General features: G+C 36.9%; 2 protein-coding genes across 2 annotated transcripts; both read right to left on the reverse strand.

Moving 5' to 3' along the window:
* Positions 1-737: 737 nt before the first annotated feature.
* LOC141342158 (zinc-binding protein A33-like) lies at positions 738-4,796 on the reverse strand. The gene is made up of 5 exons (XM_073846550.1): positions 4,404-4,796; positions 4,215-4,310; positions 1,986-2,008; positions 1,785-1,903; positions 738-1,602 (listed from the first exon to the last, which is right to left on the reverse strand). Exons 1-5 carry the CDS (start codon positions 4,794-4,796, stop codon positions 1,115-1,117), a joined length of 1,119 nt encoding a protein of 372 aa, XP_073702651.1. The 3' UTR covers positions 738-1,114.
* A 5,084-nt stretch (positions 4,797-9,880) lies between these two features.
* On the reverse strand, positions 9,881-14,115 carry LOC141343597 (nuclear factor 7, ovary-like). The gene is made up of 6 exons (XM_073848169.1): positions 13,585-14,115; positions 12,566-12,661; positions 12,191-12,421; positions 11,957-11,979; positions 11,757-11,875; positions 9,881-11,480 (listed from the first exon to the last, which is right to left on the reverse strand). Exons 1-6 carry the CDS (start codon positions 13,978-13,980, stop codon positions 10,969-10,971), a joined length of 1,377 nt encoding a protein of 458 aa, XP_073704270.1. The 5' UTR covers positions 13,981-14,115; the 3' UTR covers positions 9,881-10,968.
* Positions 14,116-17,067: the final 2,952 nt, after the last annotated feature.

Raw genomic sequence — 17,067 nt, forward strand, 5'->3', positions numbered from 1 at the left:
ATATATATATTTTTTATAAAGGTTAATAAAGCCTAATATAATAAGTAACTGTTATGCAAAAACTGTAAATGCTAAATACTTAGACAATCATTCATTCAAAAGCCTGATTATAATGGTTTTGACAATATATTTGCCAATTTGAATATTGTGCATACAATAATACTACTTATAAATACTTATAAAAGTTTAATACTTATAAAGACTCAAAATTTACTTGAAAAGGGACCATTGTGTAACTGAATCCTCTACACAAACCATTGTGCTTGAACCCAGACGATCGCCTCAAGTTAAACTGCATTGTTTCAGTTACTTTCTGTGTAGTTGCCCACAACCCTTCGGTGACAGGACTTTGAAATAAACAGTGAAAACGATAAAAGGATTGATCTCAACTGTCAAATAAGCGCAATATCTTTTCCATGATTAAAGTAAATTCAATTTTATCTTAAAAAAAAGCTGTTCAAATGACAAAAAAAAAAAAAAAAAACACGGATCATGGAGCTTTGATTGAGTTTGTTCACTAGATGCGATGTAAGTTATGCCTATCACATGAAATATAAAAACAATATTGATTGTATAAGATCTAAAGTGGGATAAGATCTAAAGGAAAATCTGAAACAAGCCAATTAGGGCTCAACCTCATGTCACATGCATTCCAAAAATGTACTGACCTAATAGACACCCATTAGATTTTTCATAGGTGCTAACATGACTGCCAGTCAAATAGTCTGACTAAATAATGCAATTGTGTGATTATTTTGCAATATATATTAGATTTTTAACATGTTGAAGTATTTGTCTTCTTTGGCTAACTTGATGGGGCGGAGCCCCCTATTGACCATCTGCCACTGTTAGTACGGTAGTAGTTATGTTTAGGAATGAGGTGGATTAAGGCATCTAAAATATGGTCATGCAGAATTAGGCACTGATATATGCTTTATAAGTACTTATAAACAGCCATTATGTTAGTAATAGGCATGCTAATAAGCAACATAATACTAGTTGGAAAAATAAAACATTTTTTTTGTTAACTCAGCAGCATGGTCTGGGACAGTCTACGTATTACTGCTCAGGGGCACCGAAGACTACTAATCCACTCATGCATGACCTACAACGCTTACCCACTGTTGAATGGTAAGATGCTCAGAGGGTCAAAACTACGAAAGAACGGAAAGACAGTGTCAGTGAAGGTGTCTGTAAATGTGTGTAGATGTGTGCTAGTTACAGGATCAGAGAATGCCACTCTTCCTTTGTCACAGTCTAGATCAACTCTGACACAGTCAAGTCTCTGTTTAATATAAAAGCCAGACCATTTAGTCTGTCCATACCAGACACTCCAAACATTAGTTTTGAATAAATCAAATCCCTTCCTTTGGTTTGATGCTGTAGTTACTCCAACGCTCCAGGATGAACTCTCTTTAACCTCCACATCCCAGCTGTGTGTTCCTGAGTTAAAACCCTCTGAACCCAAAACACAGTAAAAATCATCAAATCTCTCTGGATTATCAGGAAGTGGTTGTTTGTTCTCACTGGATCTCAGACTGGTCAGATCATCAGACAGGACGAGCCCTGGATGAGCCGTGTTTGGATCCAGAATCACAGGAGCTGAGGAGACATAAACAATAGCTGCTTTTATTCTGATGTTCATATAATGATCAAGAGTGAACCAAACACATATTGCCATAAATTATGAACATTTGTCTTATTGATCAAATGCATCAGACATCATCAAATCGGTAAATATATCCTGTTTCATGTATAAGAGCACAGGTCTTCTCTAGACTCACTGTTTTGGACAATGTCCTGCATCTTCCTCCAAACTCTGAATGCCAAGTTTCCCATGTAACGTGGCACATGAATCAAAGCTCCAGAAGGCGTCTGTGGATCCGGCTGTGAGATCTGGACTCTGGAAGAACATTCAGGAGTCAGAACTGCAGTGGCTTTGACTTCAAAAGTAGAGAGACCAGAGACACCAGCAGATCACTCACCTGTTTATTGCGACTGGAAACTTCTGCAGAACAAATACACAATTTATCATCAACATCTCAAAAAAATCATCAATCAATCAATCAATCAATCCATGATCTGAAATCAGACCTTTAGAAAGCAGTGATTGTAGCTTCTTCTTCATCTCTGAGAAACTGATGAAGCTTCTCAAACTGCTGTTTAATCTGACGCTCTGTGTTCTCCACTTGAGACTAAAAATCAATCACATTCACTTTAGTCATCTCAAAGATGCATGCAGCCTAGAACTGACCTATTCAAATCGACAGCCCACGGACCAAATCCAACCAAATCTGTTATCGCAATAGCTACCCCATGAAAATGTCATGTTAATTTACTCAGCCTGTCCAAGAGGATTTTTAGGTGAAACTGTGGTCCTTGGTGAGTCACAAAATTAATACCAGTGGCTCCTGACAATATATTGAGGTCTAATGAGGTGAAACGATCACTCTGTGTAAGAAACTGAATATTATGTACAATATTATTACCTGCAATCCAAACCCACTATCTTGGATGGCCTGAGGGCGTGTAAATTAACAGCAAATGTTAATTTTTGGATGACCTATCCCTTTAAATGGAAGATTGCTGAAGAAAGGAAAATGAGATGATATTACTAGTATAAACACTAGATGGCTGCAGCAACACATTTTCACTCCCAACATATTGACGCTTGGGTAGGACTCACTTGGCCTCACTTTTTGATGCACAGTGTACCTCTTTAGCTTAATGTTTTCGATGTGGGTCCTCTGTTGCTTTAAATAAGAAACCTTTGGAGACAACTTGCAATATGCAGTTTATGTGCTCCAATGAAAGTATAAATTTAAATAAAATGGTTTCTACTTTTACAAATGCATGCAAACCATTAAATTAAGGCAAACAAATGAAAGCAATAGTTCTGCAATGATAAATCAATGCATCGCGACTCATTAATAATTTTCCAAATGCATCGTGATTCTCTCCGAAATCGATTCTGAGCTTAGTTTTTAACCGCAGATGCCGCACTAATCTAGTTTTTAACCACATACTCAAATGCTCATGAAGAAGAGCACTTGAGCGTTTGGCTGATTCTCAGAATGTTTTTATGACACAAGATTAATGTAAAGCTCACTGTGAACGTTTTACTTTCGGATTTATATTTAGACACTATTGTATGTAAAAATAATTTTAAAAGTCATCGGATCTCCATGACTTTCACAAATGACCTATTTTGAATACAAAAATGACATTTTTTGGCCAAAGATGACTAGCTATACCTGTTCACAATCTCCCCAGTTTCTCTCAAAAGGCACGCATTCTGTTTTTTGAGCAATAGAGATACTCGGAAATGAACTAATATTAACATTAGTCATTGAAAGTGTTGACTCAATGACTTACAACAAAAAAGAAAATCTAAATGAAATATTTCATTTTCCCTTTGTGTTTTTCTGTTCTGCATCCTCTTTTTCCTCTATTCATTTTAACAGCAATGTCCACAGGAAAGCATGAGCAAATAAGCATGCAAAATATGCTTATTTTCATATTTTAAGATTTTTAGAGGATGATTTTGGCAAAATAGCACCCTTCTTTTGCGCCATCCCTTTGCAATGCAAACACTGTATGGCCCATTTCTAACCTAATGACTGACATGCTATTGAGCTTATGAATATTAATGACATTGCCTGTATTCTCAGACTTTCCAGCAAACACGTTAATATGGAAATTTGCGAATGTGCTCAAAATGGGCTAGACATGTGATCTGCATGGGCATCATATCTGGGGCCCACTTGGGTGACCCAGCTAGGACGCACATAGGTGAACTCAGGTGGGCTCCTCATGTGGTTCCCAGTTGAGTAATTAATGGGAAATGTGTGCATGGGCTCAAAATGGGCTACACGTGGGATCATATTTGTTTGATTAAATATACAAATGCAAACATAGTTAATCCCATAGGGTGATTACATCGATATGTAGTACACATATGTGTCTTTAAAATTATTTTTGTTGTTGTTTTGATACTTGGATTACTTAATTTGGCTGGGTTATTTGTTGACATCAAAATGCAAAAGATGATAGGTAAGCGTCAGTGGGATTGCCGCTGACGTCTTAGTTCCGCCACTGATGAAGCAGTAGAGGCTCCTGCTTGGTCATCATTTTAATCCCTATGTGTGTTCAATAAGGGATAATTTCATCTCCTCTAATTAAATTAGCAAAAATGTTAAAAAGTTTGTTCTCACCTCTATGTGTTGAACCATTTTCTCAAACTCTCCTTTAATTTTTGCATTGTGTTTAGGCTTCTCTTGTAAGGACTTCAGTGCTGTATTGAGCTCCTCCTAGAAAAACAAACAAATGCATATGAGCAAAATGATACATTTATGATACATATCATGTATAAGTTTTTATCTTCATATTTAAACCTGTCTTACCTTGTATGATGGAACAATTTCCCCGATCGGTCTGAATGTGTGATTGTTGTGTGTATGCGAATCTCTGCACACTAAACACACCAGCTGTTTGTCCTCCTGACAGAAGAGTTTGAGTTTCTCTCTGTGTAAACTGCAGATCTCCTCAGATCCAGATGAACGCCTCTCATTTCTCTCTTTCAGGAACAGATCACACAAGTTTTTTAACACCAGATTAGGAGGAGGTTTATTTGAGGATCTATTCCTGCAGAGAGGACACTCCCGAGTTTCCTTGATTCTCCAGAACTGCTGAAGACACTCTTTACAGAAACTGTGTCCACATGATAAAACATCAGGATCCTTGAAGATATCCTTACACACAGGACAAGAAAAATCAGCTTCAGATAGCATATCCATTTTCACAGTTTAAACTCCAGCAATCTAGATTTTTACTTTCACTTTCTGCATGATGGTGCAAAAATTAATAACCACAAAAATCACAAAGAATTGCTGTCTGTTCAGAAACAAACATCTCTGCAGTTCTTCATTGTGTTTATCTTTCTTCACCGTTGATCACTAATTCTTGCTTTGTCGAGACTCTAACCCTAGTTCATACTCCAGTTTGGACACGTACACGGACAGCTGCGGAGAGCACAGACGCAGACTACTGGGGGGGAGAGAGGTTTTCACTTTGAAAAAAATAACAGCACTCATTTCTGAATATTGATTGATCTAAATTATGTATAGTGTAGATATGTAAAGTAGCTAATTTTCAGATGCAAAGATGCAATGAATAAAACACGACACTTGTAAATAAAATAATTTTATATATAAAATTTAATAACATATAGTCTAGTTTTATATATGAATAGGTTGTCCGTCAACTGAGTGCATGCCGTCAGAGTTTCCAGTGTTGACAGTTCCGTAAAATAGCCCACTGGAAGTGCTGTAGTTTTGCTGTATACTAAAAATATGAAAAGTACAACACAAATGACATTTTAAATGACTGACGTTGCCGAACAAAGAAAGTAGTAATCAATGTTGTTAATACACAATAAATAACAAATAATAATAATAATAATAATAATAAAAACACAAACATTTGCAATAAAAACAACACCAGAATGAAGCCAGAATTGCCTAATGTAACCTAGACTTGGACCAGACTCTGATACTATCTGGGAAGCCAAGTAAGAATACTAATTAAGTTGTGTTAAGTTCTGACTGCTATTCCTCCTAGAGATTTAACTCTACAAACTCCAAACTCAGCCCAGCTCTTCAGACTGATCTGACTCGGGATGCTATATCTTTTCAAAACTGATTGGACTCATGGTTTTCCTAAAAATGACGATTAAAACTGGGAGAAATCCCATAGACTTACATTGACGGAATATTCAAATGAGCCAAGACTATTCAAACTCCAACTGACAAAACTCCCGGAATCCCTTGAGACTCAATCAAACTTCCCTTCTATGTACTATTTTTCTTATCCATTCAAACTCATCTATCTATCTATCTATCTATCTATCTATCTATCTATCTATCTATCTATCTATCTATCTATCTATCTATCTATCTATCTATCTATCTATCTATCTATCCCTAGCCACTAGAATCATACTAGTAACTTGCTAATCATGCTAGAAACACGCTAACAACATGTCCATCATGTTAGCCACGTTAACAACTTGCTAAGCATGCTAGAAACATGCTAATAACTTCTAAAACATGCTAACAACTTGTTAATAATGCTAGCAACATGCTAGTCACATGTCAACAACTTGCTAAGCATGTTAGAAAAATGTTAGCAACTTGCTAGAAACATGCTAATCATCTCTGACAGACTGTAAACTTAAAACTTTTTAAAAAAATTCTCATCTGGCTTTCTCAAGCCAACTTCCCTGCTGAAAAAACCAGCTAAAACCAGCCTAGGTTGGCTGGTATTAGCTGGTTTAAGCTGGAAGTAGCTGGTTTGAGCTGGTGGTTTTCCAGCCTGACCAGCTAACCAGCTAAAACCAGGCTGGTTGACCAGCTAAAACCAGCCAACCAGCCTAGGCTGGTTTTAGCTGGTTTTTTCACCAGGGTTAAAGTTTGTCTTCACAAACTTTTTTATCTAGTTTAAATATGTGAACCTGCAGTTAGACTTTTAACAGATGAATCGCCTACTTTTGATTAGTACATGTTTAAAAACACACTAAACAAGTTTAAGTAACAAACAACACTGAAATAATGTTTAGTGCTAAATGGTGGAAAAAAGGTGAACAAAAACACTTAAAAATCAACTGTTATTATTATTATTTTCTTTTAACTTTTACATCTGTACATCTAAGAAGAAATTTCAGGTTTTTAAATTATTATTATTATTATTATTATTATTAGCAATGTTTGATCACGAAACCTATTCTAAAATCATAAGGTATTTATTAAAATATAACTATTATCATCAGTAATAAATCTAAATACTTTTCACTACCATACCACGCTGAAACAATTCCTATTGCCGTTCAAAAGTTTGGAGTCAGGGCACTTTATTTTTATTAATTAATATTAATAGCAAGCAAGTGTTTAATTAAAAATTAATCAAATATTTTATTGTTAGAGCAAATATGTTAATTTCATTCACAGCTGTACTGATATTCAGAACAATGGCACTCTTACTGATATAGATTAAATATCAGAAACATAATAAAAGAAGTTTGATCCAGACCTACAGTTACAGGATCAGAGAATGACACCGTTCCTCTGTCATAGTGCAGATTCACTCTCACACGCTCAAGCTTCTGTTTGAGAGGAAAACCACATGGTTCACATAGTCCATGCCGCACACTCCAGACATCAGTGCTAAAGAAACCACGTCCCTTCCTTCGGTTTGATGCTGTAGTTACTCCAAGACTCCAGTGTGAACTCTGTTTAACCTCCACATCCCAGCAGTGTGTTCCTGAGTTAAAACCCTCTGAACCCAGAACACAGGGATAGATGTTGAATCTCTCTGGATTTTTAAGAAGCAGTTGTTCATTCCTGCTCCATGTCAGACTGGTCAGATCTTCAGAGAGGATGAGAGAAGGATGAGCCGTGTTTGGATCCAAAGTCACAGGAGCTAGTGAGACACAATCAACAGCTGCTCTTATTCTGATCTTCATATAATGACCAAAACAGATTATTATGAAAGTCATCTCTATTGACACATCAGAGATTATCCTATGAACATTGTCAGTGTTCTTACAGCAAATATGTGTCTTTTTATGTTAATGGCTCATTGCCAATGCTTCATTTCCAGTTTGTGTGTTAGAGCAGATGTTCTCCAGACTCACTGTTTTGGACAATGTCCTGCATCTTCTTCCAGACTCTGAACGGTAAGTTTCCCAAGTAACATGGCACATCAATCAAAGCTCCAGAAGGCGTCTGTGGATCCGGCTGTGAGATCTGGACTCTGGAAGAACATTCAGGAGTCAGAACTGCAGTGGCTTTAGCTTTAGAAACAGAGAGACCAGAGACACCAGCAGATCACTCACCTTTCCATTGAGACTGGAAACTCCTGCAAAACAAACACACAATTTATCATCAACAACACAATCAATCATCAATCAATCAACCCATGATTTAAAATCAGACCTTTAGAAAGCAGACGTCACTAGCTTCCATCATCTCCTCCATGTCTTTGATTGTGTGTGAAAGAGCTGAGATGTGTCTGTTGATCTCCTCCAGCTTCTTCTCCATCATCTGCTTCTTCTGCTCCTCTTCCTGAACACAACTGTAAATGTTTAAAAATGGACATATTAACAAGACAACAACCCCAAACACACCAGTAATGAGCAGTGTCTTGGTTCCAGACCAACAAGATTAATGTTATGGAGTGGCTAGCCCAATCCCCGGACCTTAATAGCATAGAAAACGTGTGGGGTGACATCAAAAATGAAACAAACCAAGAAATGCAGGGCAATTGTGGTGTGTAGTACAATCGTTGAGCTGGAATAACTGTTCACAGGTGCCAGAAGTTGATCAACTCCATGCAACACAGATGTGAAGCAGTTCTGGTTATACAACTAAATAGAAGTTCAGTGATTCACAAGAAAGCTAAATCTACAAGATTTGTTCAGTTTATACAGTAAATGTGTGACTTTTTAAAGAAAAATGTAGACACTGCTATTTTTTGAACAGCTTAATATTTATTTTTCTTTACCGTCAGTACCTAAAGTAATAACACATTTGATCATTTTCTTTTCATGTTTTGAATGAATAGAATTTGCAGTGTTCCCAATGCATTTGTGTGTATTGAAATCAAAGTTATTATAGTGATTTTGAGCTTTACTCACTTTTTTAGACACACTGCTATTATTTATTTTATTTATTTGAACACAATTGTATGTGCAAGAATCAATATTTTTCAACTGTTTTGCCAGGAAAAAAAAAACTACAACAACAACCACTCACCTTGATGTGTTGAACTGTTTTTTCACATTCTTCTTTAAGGTCTTTACTGTGTTTAATTTTATCTTGTAGGGGCTTTAGTGCTGTATTGAGCTCCTCCTAGAATAAGCATAATACAAAAGGAACAAGTTATTTCTGTAATACATACTGTAGAATGATCTAAATGACACTGAGAAGCGTTATTAATTTTAGTTATATCTCTCAATAAAATTATTCCTGCCTTATACAAGGGAACAGCTTCACTGATGGGTCTAAATGTATGATTGATGTGTTTCTGTTTTTCCTCCAGACAGAAGAGTTTGAGTTTCTCACTGTGTAAACTGCAGATCTCCTCAGATCCTGATGAACGCCTCTCATTTCTCACCTTCAGGAACGATTCACAAAGTTTTTTTTAACACACGATTACATGGAGGGTCATCTTTTGAGGATCTTCTCCTGCAGACAGGACACTCCTGAGTTTCCTTGGTTCTCCAGACCTGTTGAAGACACTCTTTACAGAAACTGTGACTACATAATAAAACAACAGGATCCTTGAAGATTTCACAGCACACGGGACAAGAAAGTTCTTCCAAAGATATTAAATCCATTTTGACTGTTTGAGCTCCAGCAATCTAAACTTTACTTTCACTTTCTGGTTGACATTTTTAAAAATAAATAACCAGAAGAATCACAATGATCCGCTAAAAGACTTTAAAAAAATGATTAAATTTGCTCTCCACGGATTACGGATTATCCTATGCTTTTGTTGAGACACTGAGGAAACAGTCACACGGGAAACGAGAAATACTAAGTCAGTCTCCTCCTGCTAAGTGCTGTAAGAGTGTGTGGTTTTCACATCTTTTTATCACGCCTGTTTGCACCATGAGTTGCTTGACTCTTTGTCGGCCTTATTTGACTTGATGATTTAAAATATTAATGATCATCTGTCATCAAACATCTCATCTTAAAAACCTTCGCACCTTGATTCCACATCCTCTTCACAATTATACATGATTCATGTATGGCTTCATTATGATAAATAAAAATCAAAATAAAGTGATCAACCCTCCATCTTGTTAGATGTCTCTATGAAGAGCTTCAACACACTTTCACTTTTCCTGATCATGTAGACAACAGACAGTAGCTGACTAACATGGTTATCATAATTAAATGGCTTTCTTGAGGTAAATGTAATTTTACGTGGCATTGTTTACAAGCTGTTTTATTGCACTCAAGTTTCACAGATATTGTTTGCACATAGGGATTTATTAGTTTACACACGTTTCAAGCATGTTTATTGTAAACCATAAAATGGACAAAGTTAAACTGAGAATATTCAGTCAAAATGCAGAGTCTTTAACAAAAGTGTCATAAAACCAATGGGGGTTTTCTGTTGTTACAAACATTCAATTGTCTAACTCTTTCTCAGCTAAAAGAACCTTTTAGCAAAAAGTAAAAACAAAAAAACAAAATGTGGGTTAAAAACTGCTTTACATTATACTTAAATAATTCAGAATTAGATTTGTAAGCTGCTTTTATTTATAGTGCATTTATTTTTTATAATTCTCAAATCTTGTGATATAAAAATGTCAAAATCGATATACAGTTTATAATAATATATATCGGCTACATACAGAAAAAACAGATGAGCTGCCTGTAAAGTAAAGCAGATAACCCTATAATATGAACCGAACACACTGGATGTTAAGCATTTACAAATTGATTTTTAAAAAAATCAGGCAAGCAGATTCCAGAATACGAGTGGGCGCTCAATTGCACGTTATCATTTTCCTCCATAGAAAACCATTGTAAAGAAAACACTTAAGGTTGCTTAATGGACAAAGACAGTGATATAAACAGGTCAAATTTGGTACACAGTGTATTAATAACATAAACATATTAATGAAATAAACTGTAAACATGATTGACAACGTGAGTGCAAAAATTTTGGATGAGAATTTGAGACTCTTAATCAGCGGCTGCAAAGACGACATTGCTCTGGCAAGTGAGATAAATAACTAAATTGTTGTTGTGATCTTATTAAAATGACAAATGTCTTTTCATTTATAAGTTAAAGTTGAACTAACAACCTGCATTATTCTCCATACGGAGATTTGTTGTTCTTAATTTGAATCACGAAAATGTTGGCTGTGGACTGACTAATTGCTGATAACTGTTCATTTTATAATTTACTTTGGCTGGAGACTGCATTAGACCTAGACTGTAAGATTTTCAGAGGATAAATGCTATGAAAGAACGAAAAGACAGTGTCAGTGAATGTTGTTTTAAATGTGTGTAGATGTGTGTTAGTTACAGGATCAGAGAACACCACTCTTCCTCTATCATAGTCCAGATTAACTCTAACCCTCTCAAGAACCTGTTTAACAGGAAATCCAATGTCTTCAAACATTTTGTACCGCACACTCCAGACATTAGTGTTATAGAAAGCACCTCCCTTCCTCTGGTTTGATGCTGTAGTTATTCCAACACTCCAGGATGAGCTCTCTTTAACCTCCACATCCCAGCAGTGCGTTCCTGAGTTAAAACCCTCTGAACCCAGAACACAGGGATAGATGTCGAATCTCTCTGGATTATCAGGAAGCAATTGCCTGCTATTGCTCCATCTCACACTGGTCAGATCATCAGACAGGATGAGAGATGGATGAGCTGTGTTTGGATCCAGAATCACAGGAGCTGATGAGACACAACCAACAGATGCTTTCATTCTGATGTTCATGTAATGATCAAGAGTGAACCAAACACCGTTTATTGTGCATTATGAGACTGGACCTGTGTTCTGTTCCTCTGCCTAATAGAATTGGATTACCTTTATTTCTGTAAGTTTGGACCTTCACCTGCTTTGACTACTCTTTGGATTACCTTTAATAAAGATTGTGATTGGATCTTCAGCCAAGTCTCAGAGAAGTGTTTGTAACAAAATGCAAGAGCACAGATCTTCTGCAGACTCACTGTTTTGGACAACGTCCTCTATCTTCTTCAAGACTCTGAACGGCAGGTTGCCCAAAAAACGCGGCACATGAATCAAAGCTCCAGAAGGCGTCTGTGGATCCGGCTGTGAGATCTGGACTCTGGAAGAACATTCAGGAATCAGAACTGCAGTGGCTTTGGATCAGAAGCAGAGAGAGCAAAAACATCAGCAGATCACTCACCTTTCCATTGAGACTGGAAACTCCTGCAGAACAAACACACAATTTCTCATCAACAACTCAATCAATGTAAATGGAAATAATTGTGTGACTCGTTTGACAACAATGTAAGTAATGTGACTGCTGGATGTTTTCATTGCACAGCAGACTTGTTAGATTAATAAAGATTAACAAAGAAATTTGACATTGAATATTTTATGGATTAGTGTTCACAGCCCATATAAAAACGGCAGTTACCTCTAGAAATAAGAGGTCATTGGCTTTCATCATTTCCTCTGTGTCTTTGATTGTGTGTGAAAGAGCTGAGATGTGTCTGTTGATCTCCTCCAGCTTCTCCTTCATCATCTGCTTCTTCTGCTCCTCTTCCTCCCTCAGTGCAGTGATTGTAGCTTCTTCTTCATCTCTGAGAATCTGACGAAGCTTCTTAAACTCCTTCTTAATCTGACACTCTGTCTGCTCAGTTTGAGACTGAAATCAAACCACACTCACTTCAATCATCCGATTCAACACCTCACATCATCTATGGTGCAGTAAAACGTTGGACACTGAATAGCAACTCCTAATACTAAGGTGGATTGTTAAGTGTTTGACTCTTGATTCTTATTACCTCACCTTAATGTGTTGAACTGTTTTCTCAAACTCTCCTTTCATGTTTTCTTTGTGTTGAAGTTTCTCTTGTAAGGACTTAAGTGCTGTATTGAGCTCCTCCTAGAATTGAACAAAATTAAAGGTTATAAAACAGCAACTGAATATGACGTGTGATGGGATGGGAAATATTGAGCTTTTTAAAACTGCAAAATAAGTAGAAATACCAACACGTTGGCGACACCTGTTGGTCACAATGTTGTAAATGCAACGATAACAGCCCAAACGTAGCAGACCAATGACAGACCAGTTACAAACCAGTTGAAAATTTAGAAAAAACCTGCTTTAGTCCTGGCATTGGGTTTTGTACATGTTCTTTACATATGAAACAAGAGACATTTGAAAGCACTATAGAGTGTTTTCATGACACATCATCAAATGTGTCGTGAAAAACATGAATGGTCATACTGGCCAAGAACGAAACGAAACTTGCATATTTTGCTGATTATTGCTGCAGAAAGTGGTCAATTATTGACATGTTTTGAGCTGTATACTAATCGGTTGGACCGCGAAAAACATTTGGAGTACTATACTGTAGACTGCCTAAAGTGATAACAAATCAAGGAAAAGAGTGCAAAAATTGTATGAGGAACAAAAGGTGTTTGAACCAGGATTTCCCGGGCAAGAATCTTGTTTGTTCGTGTTTGTATCATTTCCGGTTAGGCAGGTGGAACATTAGGCTAATATCTTAATGAATACTGCTCATATGTATCTTAACACCTATTAACTTTAGTTTGGCAAAATATTGTGTCCTTTCCTGCTTGCTAGTGCTTCTTTATATGATTTAGCAGCTTCCACATGTTTTTTTTTTCCGTGGTTTAAACAGCGTAAATTAGCAGAACAACATATTCAGTAATACATTAACCGTGCAATCCATGCTGTTGTTTACATCCAAGTATCGCCAGTTTGACCACGCATCAAGGTAATTGACCAAATCTTGATGTAATAAATAAAAACATTTGAATTGAATCGAACATTTGTGTTACCTTATAAGATGGAACAACTTCACGGATGGGCCTAAATGTGTGATCGGCGTGTGTCTGTGAATCTCTGCACACTACACACACCGGCTGTTTGTCCTCCAGACAGAAGACTTTGAGTTTCTCTCTGTGTAAACTGCAGATCTCCTCAGATTCTGATGAACGCCTCTCATTTCTCTCTTTCAGATATGACTCACACACGTTTTTTAACACCAGATTACACGGAGGTGCATATTTCGAGCACCTTTTTCTGCAGACAGGACACTCCTGAGTTTCCTTGATTCTCCAGAACTGTTGAAGACACTCTTTACAGACACTGTGACTACATGATAAAACAACAGGATCCTTGAAGATTTCATAACACACGGGACAAGAAAGCTCTTCTTCAGATAGTGAATCCATTTTTACGCTTTACAAATAATCCGTCGGTAACCACAAGGTCCACCTGTCTAACTTCTAAAAATCCTTCTTGATTATATTTCCTTGTTGATTTTGTCCAGAAATTCAGATGAGACAGAAAGCAGTGGAATAATGAGAATCATTTCCTGGTGCGTGTTTTAAAAGGTTAAAGTTTCTGCATTTTTATTACCTTTTATGACTGTGTACTTTGACCCTTTTTGACTCTGAGCTCTAGATGTTTGTTTTGTACATTTAAAAAATTTATGTCAGAATCAAAGAATATTTTCTTTCATATTTTTGTGCTTATCTGTTTTGCTGGCTTTCGATTAGCCACTATTTGTGTCAGATGTGATAAGACCTCAGTTTTATGGGCGTCAGCATCTTATTACTTTGGACACAGTCGATATGGCTACTGGTAATTAATGGCCTTGACCCCCATTGCACATTCATACAAACAGCAATGAAACATGCTACTGTAAGTTGCTGTGTGTGTATCTGTGGATCAGGGGTGCCCAAACATGGTCCTGAGAGATTAGCTCCAACTTTAGCCTCAACACACCTGCTGGGAAGTTTCTATGCCTAGTAGAGCTTAATTACATGGTACAGGTGTGTCTAATTGGGGTTGGAGCTAAACTCTGCAGGACACCAGCCCTCTAGGACCAAGTTTGGGCACCCCTGGCCAACAGAGTAACCTACTTTTCAACATAACCTACACTCATAAAAATTAAGGTTCATCAAGCGGTGCCATAGAAGAACCATTTTTGTTTCCACAAAGAACCATTCAGGTATTCAGTTCTTTAAAGAACCATTTCTTGCTTACCTTTTTATAATCCAATGAACCTTATTTGCCTTTTGTGAAACGGAAAGGTTCTTCAGATGCTAAACGTTCTTTATGGAGACAAAAAGGTTTTTCTATGGCATCGTGAAGCACCTTTATTTTTAAGAGTGTAAGTCTGTATAACTCATACCTCACTGTTCTTCATCTCTTCAAAGGGGTTTAAATCCATGCAAAAATAGGTTTAAACTCTTTGGTTTTCTCTGTGACCCTTTTAAATGGTTTCTTTTAATTGTAGCCACTAACTTTTTTCAGTCAGTTGCACAATTTCACCAGTAAAATCACACTAAAGTTTCCACTGCTCGCTACTGAGTACTACCAAGTATTCCATAAATCTTTTTTTTCTTTTTTTTTTGCTGATGAAACAAAAATAAACCAAATTCTGAGTTAAAATGGTATTTCATGACTTACAACCTTATTAGTACCCCAAAATCTAAAATTTTATTCAGAAAATAGCACTGATATTACAATCACACATCTGTTAAAAAAAGTTTAACAGATCACATCACATTTTGTTCTGAAACTGAGTAAAATTTTAGTGAATTTGTTCCAACAAAGACAAAATATATAGGAATTTTAAGATAACAGGAAGTTGATAAAACCACACAGGCTTGATGGGATAAATAGAAAATAACCCTGAATTGCTACAGAAAAGTGCAACATATTTGATCAATATAAAATACGATCCAAAACCACAGGTGTAACCTTTACTGACTACTCAACGGTAAGATCCTGAGAGGGGAAAAGCTATCAAAGGACGGAAAGACAGCATCAGTGAAGGTGGTTGTGAATGTGTGTAGATGTGTGTTAGTTACAGGATCAGAAAATGACACTGTTCCTCTGTCATAGTCCAGATACACTCTTACACGCTCAAGATATTGTTTAACAAGAAAACCAGGCCGTTCATAGAGTCCATACCGATCATACTGCACATTCCAGACATCAGTGTTATAGAAATCACACCCCTTTCTTTTGTTTGATGCTGTAGTTACTCCAAGACTCCAGCAAAGACTCTCTTTAACCTCCACATCCCAGCTGTGTGTTCCTGAGTTAAAACCCTCTGAACCCAAAACACAGTAATAATCATCAAATCTCTCTGGATTATCAGGAACTGATTGTTTGTTCTCAATCCAGCTCACACTGGTCAGATCATCAGACAGGAGGAGACGTGCATGAGCTGTGTTTGGATCCAGAATCATAGGAGCTGATGAGACACAACCAACAGCTGCTTTTATTCTGATGTTCAAATAATGATCAAGAGTGAACCAAACCCAGATTATAACAAATTATGAACATTGGTCCTATTGATGAAACTATCTGATCACACAAACCGAACTGTAGAGATCTACTGTATCATTTCACTGTATCATCTAAATAAATTTCATTCTCTTCTCTTATTTACAGCTCATTTTGGTGCAGTAGCTCATCTGGTTATTTACATATAATGCATATTTTCCAAAATATGTGTAAGAACGCAGATCTTCTCCAGACACTGTTTTGGACAATGTCCTGCATCTTCTTCCAGACTCTGAACGGCAGGTTGCCCAAGTAACGTGGCACATGAATCAAAGCTCCAGAAGGCGTCTGTGGATCCGGCTGTGAGATCTGGACTCTGGAAGAACATTCAGGAGTCAGAACTGCAGTGGCTTTGGATCAGAAGCAGAGAGACCAGAGACACCAGCAGATCACTCACCTTCCCATTGTGACTGGAAACGCCTGCAGAACAAACACACAATTTATCATCAACAACTCAATTTAGCAATCAATAAATCAATCCATGACCTGAAATCATACCTGTAGAAAGCAGATGTCATTGTCTTACATCATCTCCTCTGTTGTGAAAGAGCTGAGATGTGTTTGTTGACCTCCTCCAGCTTCTCCATCATCTGCTTCTTCTGCTCCTCTTCCTCTTTCCTCAGTGTAGCTTCTTCTTCATCTCTGAGAAACTGATGAATCTTCTTAAACTGCTGTTTAATCTGACGCTCTGAGTGCTCAGCTTGAGACTGAAATCAAATCACATTCACTTTAGTCATCTTAATCAACACACATCAAATCATCTACAGCTCCACTCTAATGTGTGGACTGTGGACACTCTCAACTGAACTCATTTTGTTGTAACCTTTTAATTAAAGCCCTTCTGCTAAAATGCTCTATATTTTGATAAACTTGTGTCTATCTGTACAAATTAAGAAATTTATTAATGTATAGAAAAATCTGAAAAATGGCAACTTTGAAGAAGATACTATACAGGTGCA

This window comes from Garra rufa, chromosome 1, assembly GCF_049309525.1.
Source record: "Garra rufa chromosome 1, GarRuf1.0, whole genome shotgun sequence".
In the NCBI taxonomy this organism is placed as follows: Eukaryota; Metazoa; Chordata; class Actinopteri; order Cypriniformes; family Cyprinidae; genus Garra; species Garra rufa.